Source organism: Carcharodon carcharias, chromosome 9, assembly GCF_017639515.1.
Source record: "Carcharodon carcharias isolate sCarCar2 chromosome 9, sCarCar2.pri, whole genome shotgun sequence".
Classification (NCBI taxonomy): Eukaryota; Metazoa; Chordata; class Chondrichthyes; order Lamniformes; family Lamnidae; genus Carcharodon; species Carcharodon carcharias.
In genome coordinates, this window is record NC_054475.1 from 95,661,081 (window position 1) to 95,675,695 (window position 14,615).

General features: G+C 42.2%; 1 protein-coding gene across 2 annotated transcripts in view; it reads right to left on the minus strand.

Annotated features, from left to right (window-relative positions):
- Positions 1-14,615, minus strand: part of zdhhc9 (zinc finger DHHC-type palmitoyltransferase 9) — a 108,058-nt gene that overhangs the window by 4,840 nt on the left and 88,603 nt on the right. For both annotated transcript variants that reach the window (XM_041195807.1, XM_041195806.1), the window contains 2 exons: positions 4,048-4,150; positions 2,824-2,927 (listed from right to left, as the gene is read on the minus strand). In XM_041195807.1, coding sequence (XP_041051741.1) covers positions 2,824-2,927; positions 4,048-4,150 — 207 coding nt within the window. The remainder of the gene's footprint in view (positions 1-2,823; positions 2,928-4,047; positions 4,151-14,615) is intronic.

The following is a 14,615-nucleotide window of genomic DNA, read 5'->3' on the forward strand; positions in this document are numbered from 1 at the left end:
AGGTGGTACACACTGCTACCACTGTGCATCTGTGGTGCAGGGTGTGAATGCTTGTAGATTGGGTGTCAATTAAGTGGGCTTTGTCCTGGATGGTGTCAAGCTTCTTGAGTGCTATGGGAGCTGCGCTCATCCAGACAGGGGGAAAGTATTCCATCACACTTCTGATTTGTGCCTTGTAGATAGTGGACAGGCTTTGGGGAGTCAGAGGTGAGTTACTCATCGCAGGATTTTCCACATTGCCAGGTAGATGCCAGTGTTGAGAGTATACTGGAACAGCATGGCTAAATGCACAGAAAGTTCTGGAGCACAAGTCTCTAGTACTACTGCTGGGATGTTGTCAGAGCCCATACTCTTTGCAGTGTCCAGTGTCTTCAGCCATTTCTTGATATCACATGGAGAAGCGCGAATTGGCTCAGCATCTATGATGCTGAGGACCTCTCTCTGACCTGCTCTTGTAGCCACAGTATTTATATGGCTAGTTCAGTTCAGTTTCTGGTCAATGATAACCTGCAGGATATTGATAGGGGGGGTTTCAGAGATGATTAGATTCTCTCTTGTTGGAGACGGTCATTGCCTGGCAAGCGTGTGGTGCGAATGTTACTTGCTATTTGTCAGCCCAAGCCTGAATATTGTCTAAATGCAACATGGCCTCGTCCGTTTCTGAGTCATCACAAATGGTATTGAACGCTGTGCAATCAGCAGCGAGCATCCCCGCTTCTGACCTTATGATGGAAGAAAGGTCATTGATGAAGCAGCTGAAGATGGTTGGGCTGAGGACACTATCCTGAGGAACTCCTGCATGTCCTGGAATTGAGATGACTGGCCTCCAACAACCACAACCATCTTCCTTTGTGCCAGGTAAGACACCGAACAGTAGAGTTTCCCCCAATTCCCATTGACTCCAGTTTTGCTAGGGCTCCTTGATGCTACATGTCAAATGCTGCCTTGATGTCAAGGGCAGTTATTCTCACCTCAGGAGTTCAGCTCTTTTGTCTATGTTTGAACCAAGGCTGTAACGAAGTCAGGAATGAGTGGCCCTGGCAGAACCCAAATTGATTGTCAGTAAACAGGTTTTGGCTGAGTGCTGCTTGAGAGCACTGATAATGATTCCTTCCATTACTTTACTGATGATCGAGTGTAGACTGATGGGATAGCAATTGGCTGGATTGGATTTGTCCTGCTTTGTGTGCAGGACATACCTGGGCAATTTTCCACATTGCCAGGTAGACGCCAGTGTTGATAGCATACTGGAACAGCATGGCTAAAGGCACAGCAAGTTCTGGAGCACAAGTCTCTAGTACTACTGCTGGGATGTTGTCAGAGCCCATAGCCTTTGCAGTATCCAGTGTCTTCAGCCATTTCTTGATATCACATGGAGAAGCGCGAATTGGCTAAAGACTGACATCTGTGATGCTGAGGACCTCTGCAGGAGGCTGAGGTGGATCAGCCACTCAGCGCTTCTGGCTGAAGATTGTTGTAAATGCTTGAACCTCATCTTTTGCACGGATGTGCTGGGCTCCCCCATCATTGAGGATGGGGACATTCCTGGAGCCTCCTCCTCCAGTGAATTGTTTAATTGTCCATCACCATTTAGAGTTAGTCCGTGGAATTCTTTTGCCCCAGGAAGCAGTGAGTCATTTAACATATTCAAGTTTATTGACAAGGGAGTCAAGAGTTGTGGGGGGGATTGGGAATGCAGACAGGAAAGTAGAGTTGAGGCCACTATCAGATCAACAATGATCTTAACAAAAGGTGGAGCAGGCTTAAAGGGCCAAAAAGGTACTCCCATTCTTAGTTCTCGTGCCAGTGCTATGAAGCAGCATCTACCCAGCAACAAACTGCACTGATGCTCAGTTTGCATTCTGCCCAGGAAACTCTGTTCCAGACCCCATTACAGCCTGTCCAAACAAACAAAAAAGCTAAATTCTAGAGGTGAAGAAAGAGTGACAGGCCTTGACACCAAGGTAGCATTTGACAGAACACGGCATCCAGGAGTGGGAGCAAAACTGAAATCAATGGCAATTGGGGGAAAACTAGCACATAAGATGTCTGTAGGAGGCCAATCATTTCAGTGCCAGGGTAGTGTCCTAGGTCCAACCATCTTCAGCTCCTTTTGCAACATCCTTACCTCCAACATAAGGTCAGAAATGGGGATGTTCACTGACGATCAGTGCCCAGTACCCATTCGTGATGGCTCAGATATCGAGGCAGTACATGCCCTCATGCCACAAGACCTGGATAACATTTGACCTTGGGCTAATAAATGGCAAATAATATTGGCACCTTAAGTGCACTGGACCATCCCCAACAAAAGAGAATCTAAGCATCTTCCCTGAATATTCAATGGCATTAGCATCACTGAATCCCCTGCCAACATCCTGAGAGTTATCATTGACCAGAAATTTAACTGGACTAGCCACATAAAATACTGTGGCTGCAAGGGCAGGTCAAAGGCTGGGAATGCTGCACTGAGTGACACCTCCCAACCCGCCAAAGTCTGCCCACCAACTACAAGGCACAAGTCAGGATTGTGATGGAACACTCTCCTGCCTGGATAAATATAGCTCTAACAACACAACCAGCTCAACATCATCCAGGACAAAGCAGTCTGCTTGAGCACACCCTATTCACCACCTTAAGTATGCACTCCCTCCACCACCGATGCACAATGACAGCAGTGTACACCATCTAAAAGATGTAGTGCAGCTATCCCTCAATAGTACTGAATGAATGTTGACCACGAAACTGAAAGAGCTCCCTAACTTATTCAGCATTATTGGCATCACTTTTGAATTTAAACACTGTACAAAATAGCTTTCTTACCTTGGTGGCACTGGCCCACATAGAATCTCACAACAATTTTTTAGTACACCATCATGGCTGTAAGGGTTATGAATTCCATTCTTTCCTGACCAAGAGCCTTTAATCTGTGAAAGGCAATTTGAAGAATTAAAAAGAATAAAATTCTCCACAAGCACAAATACTGATGCCTCATCTCCAGCTGCAAGAACCTTGACATAATGCTACTAATATGAAGGCTGAGCCATGACATGTGCAGCGGATGGATCATTCTGTGCAGTACCTATTTACAATTTAAGGCAGTAGGGTCCCTGATGGAACAAATTAAAATGGTGATTACAGGAACTCTACTTCCTCCACATATTAAACTCAGGTTCAACAGAGTACCATCCATCACAAAAAAACTAAAGAGGCCCAACTGAAAAGTTAGACTTAGTCTTGACTTCTAAAATACATGCCATGCTTGAAAATACTGAAAACGGGTTCTAACAGCTCATGTTTTTATAATTATCACATATTTCACATTTATGCATCAATGCAAATATTCCAACTACAGGATTCAACATTCACCAAGATTTTAAGGTAATAGGATGCAAAAGGAAGCTAACAAAGATTATTATGCAAGAGCATCACCTTGAATGAGAAAGCATGAAATCTGACATCAATATGAACTGCAAACAAAATATTTTATTTCAGAAAGTTAAGAAAGAATAAATACTTTTATATCAACAAATTTGTTGCACTCCACTTGAAGCAGTTTTAACATTGATGATTAAAGGTGTGTTTTTGTTAAAACTCTTGACTTATGTGCAATGCTCGTTCCTTATCGTTTGCAGTGTACTGTTGGAGGACAATTGATTGAAAGGCTACTTTGTTTCTTCCAACAGCAGTTCTTGGGATCTGGAATAATTTAGTTCTGAGCATCATTAGTGTGGAAGTCATCTATATATGAGCAGCTTCCAGAAATGGGAATATTGTACAGGTGTTACAAATATGAATAAATGGCAGAATTATTGTATTTAATGCGGTGCAGAGAAAATCCTTAATTATGTGGTAATTACATCAAGTTGAGATCACAAATCACACATGTTACTAGCCACATTCAATAATCACTGATAATCAACCACCTTTGGAGGAAAAAGAGGGAAACACTTGTATTACAAGTGTTTTGTGGTTGGTTAGTAATGGTCATATCCCCAAAACCAGAAGTCACTCTACACATTCCCCTGTTGCATTCATGGTACTTACATCTTCATTGGTGGTCTGATTAAGTGCAATCAGATAGGTGTGAAATCCAGACAGACCAATCACAGACCATAATGTGAAGAAGCAGATCACCACTTCTAGTACCGTAATGGAAGAGTTAAAGAATGTCCAATCAATAGCAAATACAGTTTCATGCAGTTATAACATTTATTTCCTTTTCCACAGCAAGCTCTGAACAAAATTCAAACAAATGAACTGTTACTTAGATAACCAGTACTAACATAACTAATGCAACATTTCAACTCAATAGTCACATCAGCTTTTAATATCAAAGTAATAGAGGCAATACATATTGTTTACTGAGCACCAACACAAAATATTCATTTTTGAAGCACACAAATCATTTTATTTTAAATACCCATAAGCTAAAACTGCTACTCAGATGCAGAAGGTCAGACTCCATCTGGGCAGGAAAATAGGATCAACAGAATCAGAAAGTATAAACCCAAGCTCAGTGTAGGATATTGGCTGGTATATTGCCCACGTGAGCTTCCTAGTGTTATTGGGCCTTCAATGTTCGTCTGCAGACTCTTGTCTCTTGAATGATCCTTTGGATGCAATTCTACTTTTGACAATGCAACATTTCTTCAATACTGCACTAAAGCAGTTCAGGGTAATGCATTAGATGCAATTCATTTGGATTGCCAATAAATATTGAATAAAGATATCAAACAGTTATTGCATGACTAAGGGCAGAGCATGTGGAATCAAGGGACAAGCAGAATACATAGTAAGTTGGCTACAAAACAGAACACAGGAGGAGTTAAAAGTAGTTACTTGATTAGCAAAAATTTGGGGAGTAGTGGTGCTCAAGAAACATTGGAGGAGTAGGCCATTCAGCACATCGAGCCTGCTCTGCCATTCAATACGACAATTCTAAAATCTATAGAATTTGGGAAGATGATTTTCAATGCATCTGCTACCTTATTAAATGCTTCTTTCAACACTCTGGGATGTAGAATATCAGATCCCATTAATTTCTCCAACACCTCCTTCTTTCTAATACTAATTTCCTTCAATTCCTCATTCTCCCGAGTTCCTTGGATCTCTTAAGTCTGGGAGATTTCTTGCATCATCCTCAGTGAAGACAGACAAAAGTAATCATTTAGCTTCTCTGTCATTTCATTATTCCCCATTATAAAATCTCCTGACGGGCTAAGGCAAATGTGGGTCCATTACAAACAAACATTTCCTTTTACATAGCTATAGAGGCTTTTACAGTTTGCTTTTGTTTTTTTGCTAGTTTACATTCATTCTATTCTCCCTTTATCAGTTTCTTCGTCCTCCTTTGCTGCACTATAAAATTCTCCCAGTCCTCAGGTTTAGTACTATTTCTGGCAACTTTATAAGCCTCTTCTTTTAATTTTATACAATCCTCAACTTCCTGTTAGACACAGTTGGCTGACTTTACTATGTGTTTTTTGTTCCTTGATGGAATGTATAATTGCTGTAAATTATGTAATAATTCTTTAAAGATTTTCCATTGCCTGTGTACCTTCATACCTTTTAATACCTCCCAATCCACCTCAGCCAATTTTCACCTCATACCTTCACAATTTCTTTTGTTCAAATTTAACACCCAAGGTTTCAGATCGAATTACTTCACTTTCAGACAATGTAAAATTCTATCATATTATGGTCACTCATCCCTAAAGGCTCTTCTGCGACAAGATTATTAATTAGCCCGTTCTCATAAACAGTGCTGGAACAGTTGTTCATTTATGTAAATAATTTTGCTTCGAGAATTGAAAGTACAATTTAAAAATTTGTGGTGGCACCAAATTGTGGGGTGCAGAGGATTGTAGCAAAATATAGGAAGATATTAATAACTTGCAGAATAGATATGTACTTGATAAATGAACTTCAACGTACACAGGTACAAGTTAATACATTTTATAGAAAGAATAAGGAGAACACATGTTCCTTGCAAAGTGCCTAAATAGGGCCAAAGGAGGAGGAAACTAGGATGCAGGTTCACAGATCACAAAGTAGAGACTGGTTAATAAGGCCACAATCAAAACAAAAAAACAAGGATTCATTTCTAGGGGAGTAAAAGTGAAAACCAAATATTAAAAACTTGTATTGAACCTTAGTTAGACTCCATTTTGGAATACTCTGTACAATTCTGGCATCCATTTTATAAAAAGGGTATAGAGTCTTTAGAGCAAGTGCAATTAAGATTTACTTATTAGAATGGTATTAGGGCAGAGGTTTATAACCATTAGGCAAGATTGAATAGATTAGGGCTTGTTTCTCTAGAAAAGATAAATCTGAGAGGAGACCTCAGATTCGATGGGGTAGTTATGGGGACCCATAAATAAGAAAGTCATTCAGAAAAAAACGTCTTTGCCCTAAGTGGCAAGAATGTTGAATTCACCACTATGGAGTAATTGAGGTGATTAGCATAGAAGCATTTAAAAGGGAAAACTAAATAAGCACATGGAAGAAGAACAGAAGGAAATGTTGATGGGGTTAGATGAAGAGGGTTGAAAAGAGACTCATGTAGAACATCAACAATGGCATGGACCTGTGGGTCAAAGGGCCTGGCTCCTGCTGAAATACTTTGCAATAGTAACTCTCAGTACATGCAGAGTCAGCAGATGGAAGTGTGGCAGAAACTGAATAAATCAAAGCTTCAGCTCCTAACAGAGTTCAGCTGTGGATGCACGGCTAAGCTTTTGCTTAAACCTTACATTTTCCAGCACAGCAATTCCAGTCCAACACCTCTGCTTCTTGTCAAATGAAGGGTTATTTTACAGGGATTGTGGGGCAGAAAGAAAAAGGTGGTGAGGTTAGGAGCAACAATCTTGCAACATAAACACATTTAATGCAGAGAATCACAAAGCCTCCCACAAGAATGTTGACACTGAGCCAAAGGACAAGAGCTGCAGAGGGTTAACAAGAAACTTGGTCAGGAAGGGGGCTATATGGAGGGTCTTAAAGATAAGATAAAAGGTGACTAAGCAGAGAGGTGGAGCGGGGATCACATCAAGAGAAAGGCATCCAGGAATTGAAGATGGTGAACTAATGAGCAACTAAAACTGACCGCTGGGATTATGAACTGCTCAGATTAGGAAAGAAGAGTTACAAGGAGAGACGGTAAACTGGAATAGTTATGATCCAGAAGAGAAGCATAGATGATTTTCCCCTCCCAAGTCTGAAGCACCCTAGAGGTTTGAAATATAACAGGTTGAGATCACTGAACTTGGCAGGGGCCAAAGATCAAATTCAATCTGCATGCTTCAGTCACCCGCTGTGCTCACCAGTTGAGTAGTTGGGGTGCAAACTCCAAGGAAGGTTGATTCTTAGGTAAAGCTTGAAATTTGACTATTCCTCCACAGAAATCACCACCTCTGAGAACCGGAAACTCATCTTTTTCTGCATGTGGTATTCAATTATTACAAAACAAAAGCTGATACTAGAGAAGTAGCTGAAAGATTTTTTGGTTCAAGTTAAATAACTTATGCAGACACAAGGCTATAAATTATCATGTGTAATCATAGCAGATGATTGCTTAATGCATATGACCTTTCTGCTGTTTTGGAACAGAGGCCTTACCCTGTTACAGGAAGTTTGTGATTGGCAAAAATGTGGAACAAAATCACAATATCTTAAATGGGGTTACCCATTTGGATTGTGTTAAAAATGCCCTATGAAGAGTTTGAGCGTTAGCCTGCTATAAGCAGTAATTCCTAACCAGTAGTGATCTGAAAATTCATCTCCCCTTGGATTTTGTATGCAAACTTGCACATTCCTCAACAAAACCATCACCACAAATGGAGTCTCTGGTTATTTACATCATCACTGTTTATAGGGCTTTATTGTATGAAATCAGTCTACAGCATTTCCTGGGGCAGAATTTTGCCCTTGGTGGGCGGGCTCTGAGGAGGTTGTTGGGGAGCCAACCACTGCCCATTATCAGCACCAGGCCGCGGTTTCATGCTGGCAGGCCAATTAAGGCCCAGCCAGCATGAAACGCAAATGACAGATCTCAGCGCTCCTTGTGTAGGCAGGGGAGGAGGGCAAATGGTGAGGGCGGGCTTCATAATCTCCGAGGCACAGAGCTGCCGCAGGGAGATGAAGCATTGTTAAAAAAAAACAAACATAAAAATGTTATATAACGTGTCCCCTGCTCATATGACTCCGTCATATAAATAGGGACATGTTATTAATTCAACTGTAAAACTTTTATTTTAGTTTTAATTTGCTTTTGAAAACCTCATCCTACCCATTGGTGAGGTTTCCAAAAAATGCAAAGACTGCTTGGCCTTTCCAACTGCCCACCAACCATCAGGTGGGATGGGCAGCAAAAAAATTAGGTTAATTGATTATTTAATGGCCTTAACAGGCCTTAATTGTGGGTGGGCGCGCTGCTGACTTCGGCACGCGCCGGCCGACCAAATCATTGTGTTACTGCGCGTTGATGCTGGCACGCTCAGCCGATGTCAATGCATGTAATTTCACGCTCAAGTAGGTCTGCCCTAGTGTTTCAACAGCAATTACGTTCCAAGGGTACATCAGTTATGAAGCAATTTGGGAAAGGTGCTATAAGTAAAATTCATTCCATTCTTGGTGAATTTTCAGAATACTAAAGTATTCTTCACGTAAGTAAAATAAAGTTAGTGTAAGTGAAATCAAGCCAGGACAGCTTGGTCACATGGAATGTGTGTCCTTTAGTACAGTCATGGACACTACCAGTGACCTAGATGACCACATATGCAGGAAGTGTCACCAGCTGCAGAAACTTGAGCTCCAGGTTTCAGAACTCGAGCTGCAGCTGGAGTCACTGTGGCGCATCTGCGAGGCTGACAACTGTGTGTTTAGCGCATTCAGAGAGCTGATCAGGCTGGGAGCACAGAGACAGTAAGGGAATGGGTAACCTCCTGGCAGTCTAAGAGAACCAGGCAGTCCAAAAGAACCAGGCAGGTAGTGTAGGATACTGGTGAAGGCATTGATTCCTCGGAGGAGTGCAATCAGAGCCAAGATTATGGCTCCACAGGCGGCTCACTGTACAGGAGGGGAGGAAGAAGAGGGGAAGAGCAGTCGTGATAAGGGATTCATTGGTTATGGGAACAGACAGGTGCTTCTATGACTGTAGGCATGGCTCCAGGATGGTATGTTGCCTCCCTGGTGCCAGGGTCAAGGATGTCAAGTAGCTGCTGCAGGACATTCTTCTGGGGTAGGGTGAACAGCTAGAGGTCGTCGCCCACATTGGTACCAATGACTTAGATAGGAAGGGGAATGAGGTCCTGAAAGCAGGTTTCAAGGAGCTAGGAAGGACACTGAAAAGCAGACCCTCTAAAGCAGTAATCTCAGAATTACTTCCAGTCCTATGTGCTAGTGATCACATAAATAGGGGAATTGAGCAATTGAACACGTGGCTGGAGAACTGGTGTAGGAGGGGGGCGCAATCAGATTTGAGGCATGAGGAATGGTTCTGGGGCAGGTGGGACCTGTACAAGTTGGACTGGTTGCATCTTAGGAGGACGAGGACTAACATCCTCAGGGAGATTCGCTAGAGCTGTTGGAGAGGATTCAAACTAGATTGGCAGGGAACCTGAGAGGGAGCTCAGATTTGAGGGGAGCAAAACTGGCAAAAGGAAGTAGAAGGCAAAAAAACAGAAGACATGAAGCATAAGTAGGAATCAAATAGGATCAGAATTGAGAATAAAGTTAAAAAAGCAGAATTAAAGGCACTTTATTTTTATTCATTCATAGGATGCGGGTATTGCTGGTCAGGCCAGCATTTATTGCCCATCCCTAATTGCCCGCGAAGGTGGTGGTGAGCTGCCTTCTTGAACCGCTGCAGTCCATGTAGTGTAGGCACACCCACAGTGCTGTTAGGGAGGGAGTTCCAGGATTTTGACCTAGAAACAGTAAAGGAACCGCAATATATTTCCACATCAGGCCAGTGTGTGGCTTGGAGGACAACTTTCATGTGGTGCTGTTCCTATGCATCTGCTGCCTTTGCCCTTTTCAATGGTCGCCATCATGGGTTCAGAAGGTGCTGTCCAAGGAGGCTTGGTGAGTTCCAGCAGTGCATCTTGTAGATGATACATACTGCTGCCAGTGTGTGTCAGTGATGAAGGGAGTGAATGTTTGTGCATGAGGTGCCAAACTGGCTGCTTTGTCCTGGACAGTGTCAAGCTTCTTGAGTGTTGTTAGAGCTGCACTCATCCAAGCAAGTGGGGAGTATTCCATCACACTCCTGACTTGTGCTTTGTAGATGGTGGACAGGCTTTGGGGATTCAGGAGGTGGGTTACTCACTGCAGGATTCCTAGCCTCTGGCCTGCTCTTGTAGCCACAGTATTTACATGGCTAGTTCAGTTTAATTTATAGTCGATGGTAACCCTAAAGATGTTGATAGTGGGGGATTAAATCATGATAATGCCATTTAATGTCTAGGGGCAATGGCTAGATTCTCTCTTGTTGGAGATGGTCATTGCCTGGCAAGTGTGGGGCACAAATGTTGCTTGCCACTTGTCAGCCCAAGCCTGGATACTGTCCAGGTCTTGCTGCATTTGGACATGGACTACTTCAGTATTTGAATCGCCGCCAATGCACATTGCATTCAAATCATAACTTTTTTATGAAAGCTCAAATTGAGGTAAATGGCTATGAATTAATTGCCATTACAGAGACGTTGCCACAGAGTGACCAAGATTGAGAACAGTGTCCCCAAAGATATTCAGCGTTTAGAAGGGATGGACAAAAAGGAAAAGGGAGGCGGGGTAACGCTCTTACTAATGTACTGGTCTTGTCCCTTGTTAAGAGGCAAACTTTGATCGAAGGATCAAGATGTACAATCAGTTCAGGCTAAGAAACAGCAAGAGGCAGCAAACATTGGTGAGACTTATTTATATGCCACAAATCTGTGGTGGTAATGTTGGGCACGGCATAAATCAGGAAATTATAGATGCATATAACATGGGTAATACAGTAATAATGGGTGATATCAATTTCCACGAAGACTGGATTAACCAAATCGGCATTACTGCCGTGGAGGAATTATTCCTGGAATGTGATGGGTTTCTGGAAAAGTACATAGAGGATCCAACTAGGGATCAGGCTAATTTGGATTTAGTGTTGTGTAATGAGAATGGGCTAATTAATAACCTTGCTGTAAAGGAGCCTTTGGGAAAGAGTGACCATAACATGATGGAATTTCACATTAAGTTTGAATGCGATATAGTTCATTCTGAAGCTAATGTATTAAATCTGAAAAAAACAAAATTATAAAGGTATGAAGAGCAAGTTGGCTATGATGGATTGGTAAAATACACAAAGATTTGACAGTAGACAGGCAATGGCTAGTATTTAAAGAAATACTACATGGTCTACAACAGATATACATTCGTCTAAAGCACAAACACCCAAAGGTAAAGGTAAGTCAACCGTGTTAACAAAATAAGTTAAAGATTGCATTAGATCAAAGGAAGTGGCTTATAAAGGATGCCAGAAAAAGGTGATAAGCCTGGAGGATTGGGAGCAATTTAGACCCAGCAAAGGAGGACCAAGAAACTGATTAAGGGAAAAGAGAATATGAATACAAACTAGCAAGGAACATAAAGGCAGATTAAAAGCTTCTTTCGGTGTGTGAAAAGAATAATATTAGCTAGGACAAATGTGGGCCCATTACAGATGGGCACAGGAGAATCTCCAGTGGACAACAGGGAATTGGCTAAAACTAAACAGTTATTTTGTGACCGTCTTCACAGATGATGATACAGAAAATTTTCCAGAAATACTAGGCAACCAAGGGGCTTGTGAAACTGAAGAATTGAATGAAATTAGTATTAGTAAAGAGGTAGTACTTGAAAGTTAACTAGATTGAAGGCTGATAAATCCCCTGGGGCAGATGAGCTTCATCCCAGTATGCTGAAGGAGGTGGCTGGAGATAGTGGATGCATTAATGATTATCTTTCAAAATTCTAGATTCTGGAAACGTTCCAGAGAACTGGAAAGTAGCAAATGTAACCCCACTATTTAAGAAGGGAGGAACAGGAAGAATGGAGAACTACAGACCTCCTATCAATAGGAGGGAAAATGTTAGAAAAGAATGGTAAAATTGTGCAAAATGAACATGGATTTATGAAAGGGAAATCATGTTTGATAAATTGGGAGCTTTTGAGGATATTACTTGTAGCATTGATGAAGGAGAACCAGTGGATGTGGTGTATCTGGATTTTCAGAAGGCTTTTGATAAGGTCCCACACCAGTTAATAAATAAAATTAGAGCGCATGGGATTGGGAAAATATACTAGTGTGAATGAGAATTGGTTAACAGACAGAAAGCCAAGAACAGGAATAAACAGATCATTCTCAAGATGGCAGGTTGTTACTAGTGGGGTACCACAAGGATCAGTGCTAGGACCACAGCTGTTCATAATCTATATCAATTATTTGGGTGTGGGGGTCAATTATAAAATCTCCAAATTTGCTGATGACACCAAACTGGGTGGGAACACAAGTTGTGAGGAAGATGCAAGGAGGCTTCAAGAGGACATGGACAGGCTAAGTGAATGGGCTAGAACATAGGTAGAATATAATGTGAATAATGTGAAGTCATTCACTGTGGTAGGAAAAACAGAAAGGCAGAATTATTTCTTACAATGGTGAGAGGTTCAGAAATGCAGATGTCCAAAGGGACTTGGGTGCCCTTGTTCATGAGTCACTTAAAATTAGTATGCATGTGCAGCAAGCATTTAGGAAGGCAAATGGTATGTTGGCCTTCATCGCAAGGGGATTTGCACACATGAATAAAGATGCCTTGCTGCAGTTGTATAGAGCCTTGGTGAGACCTCACCTGGGAGTATCATGCATAGTTTTGATCCCCTTATCTAAGGAAGGATATATTTGCCAGGAGGGAATGCAACAGATTCACCACATTAATCCCTGGGATGGCGGGATTGTCTTATGAGGACAGACTGAGGAGAGTGGGTCTGTCTTCCCTAGAATTTTGTAGAATGAAGGGTTACCTCATTGAAACATACAAAATTCTAAAGAGGGTGGATGTAGATGTTTCCCCTGGCTGGTGAGTCTAAAACCAGACGACATAACCTCAGGATAAGGGATAGGCCACTTAAGACCGAGATGGAGGAGGAATTTTTCACCCAGAGGGCGGTGAATCTTTAGAATTCTCTTCCCCAGAGGGCTGTGGAAGCTCACCGTGTTCACGACAGAAATCAATAGATTTTTGGACACTAAGGACATCACCGGATGTGGAGATTGCCACTTTCCTGCACTTTGAGGTAGATGATCAGCCATGATCTAACTGAATGGCAGGGCAGGCTCAGCAAGCTGAATAGCATACTCCTGTTCCCATGTTCCAAAAAGGTCTAAAACAAGATAAACATCAGTAAGTGTAGATGCCACAGATTCTACAATGAAATTCTAGCCTTAAGCTTAAAACTGTATTTTCAACCTCCCTGTTAAGTTTAATGACGTCATGCAGAGGGTAGCAAATCAATAGAAAAGATTAGCAATGGAGGAAGGGCTAGCTATCCATCAGCCAATTCAACTGAATAAATTGTGAAAAGTTTGATTAAAGCAGTATCTAATGCTTCCCTTGAGCATCAAAATAATAATCCCATTTCGGCATTTGTAAATGCTAAGCTATTCATCGCTCATCTTCTATGGTCAGTTTAAAGTGTGATTTGACTAAATACTAACTTATCCCAAGGGAAATATCATGGCCTGAATTTTCCTGTTGGCGATTTGGGGGCGGGGCCCGCATGCCGACAAGAAAATGACGCAGGATGATGTTGGGAGGAACCCCCAACGTCATCCCGGTCCCTTTAAATCTTTAGGAAGGCGGGCGGACAGCGAAATCAGCTGTCCACCCACCGACCTGTCAATGGCCAATTAAGGTCATTGACAGGAATATTAAGATAATTAAAGACATGCCCGTCCAACCTTAAGGCTGGCGGGCAGGCCAGGAGCCCCAGTGGGCTTCTGATAAAGCATGAAACCTCATCCACTGGCGGGATGAGGTATCATGTCCGTTTTTAAAAAGTCTAATAAGGTTTGTAAATTTTTATTAACATGTCCCAGTTCATGTGACATTGTCACATGAGGGAGACATGTTAATTTTTAAATTTTTCTATTTTTTGACTTTTGTTACCTGTCACTAATCTCCCTGAGACAGGACTTAGTCTCAGGGACCAGTGCGCTCTTTGCATCCATTCGCAAAAGAGCACACTTTGACAGATGGGGAAATCCCTTCCCCACCCTCGCACAAGAAGCACACAGCACTTCCTGTCAGGCAGGCCACTGGGCGGGCCTTAATTGGCCCACCCACTCAAAATGGCAGCAGGCCCCATTTCGGTGGCAGGGGTCGGCTGTCCGCCCGCTGCCGAGCCGGTGGGGCCCGCCCATCTTCCAAGGGCGAAATTCTGCCCCATGTCCTTCAACCCTGAGCTGCCTACACTTAAGTGTTCAAGATAATAGGCATAAGTGGAAAATACAATCTGAATGAGTCAGGATAGTTGAAATTATAGATGCAATATCCTAATCACTCAATGTATGCAACTTCTGTACATCAACACTG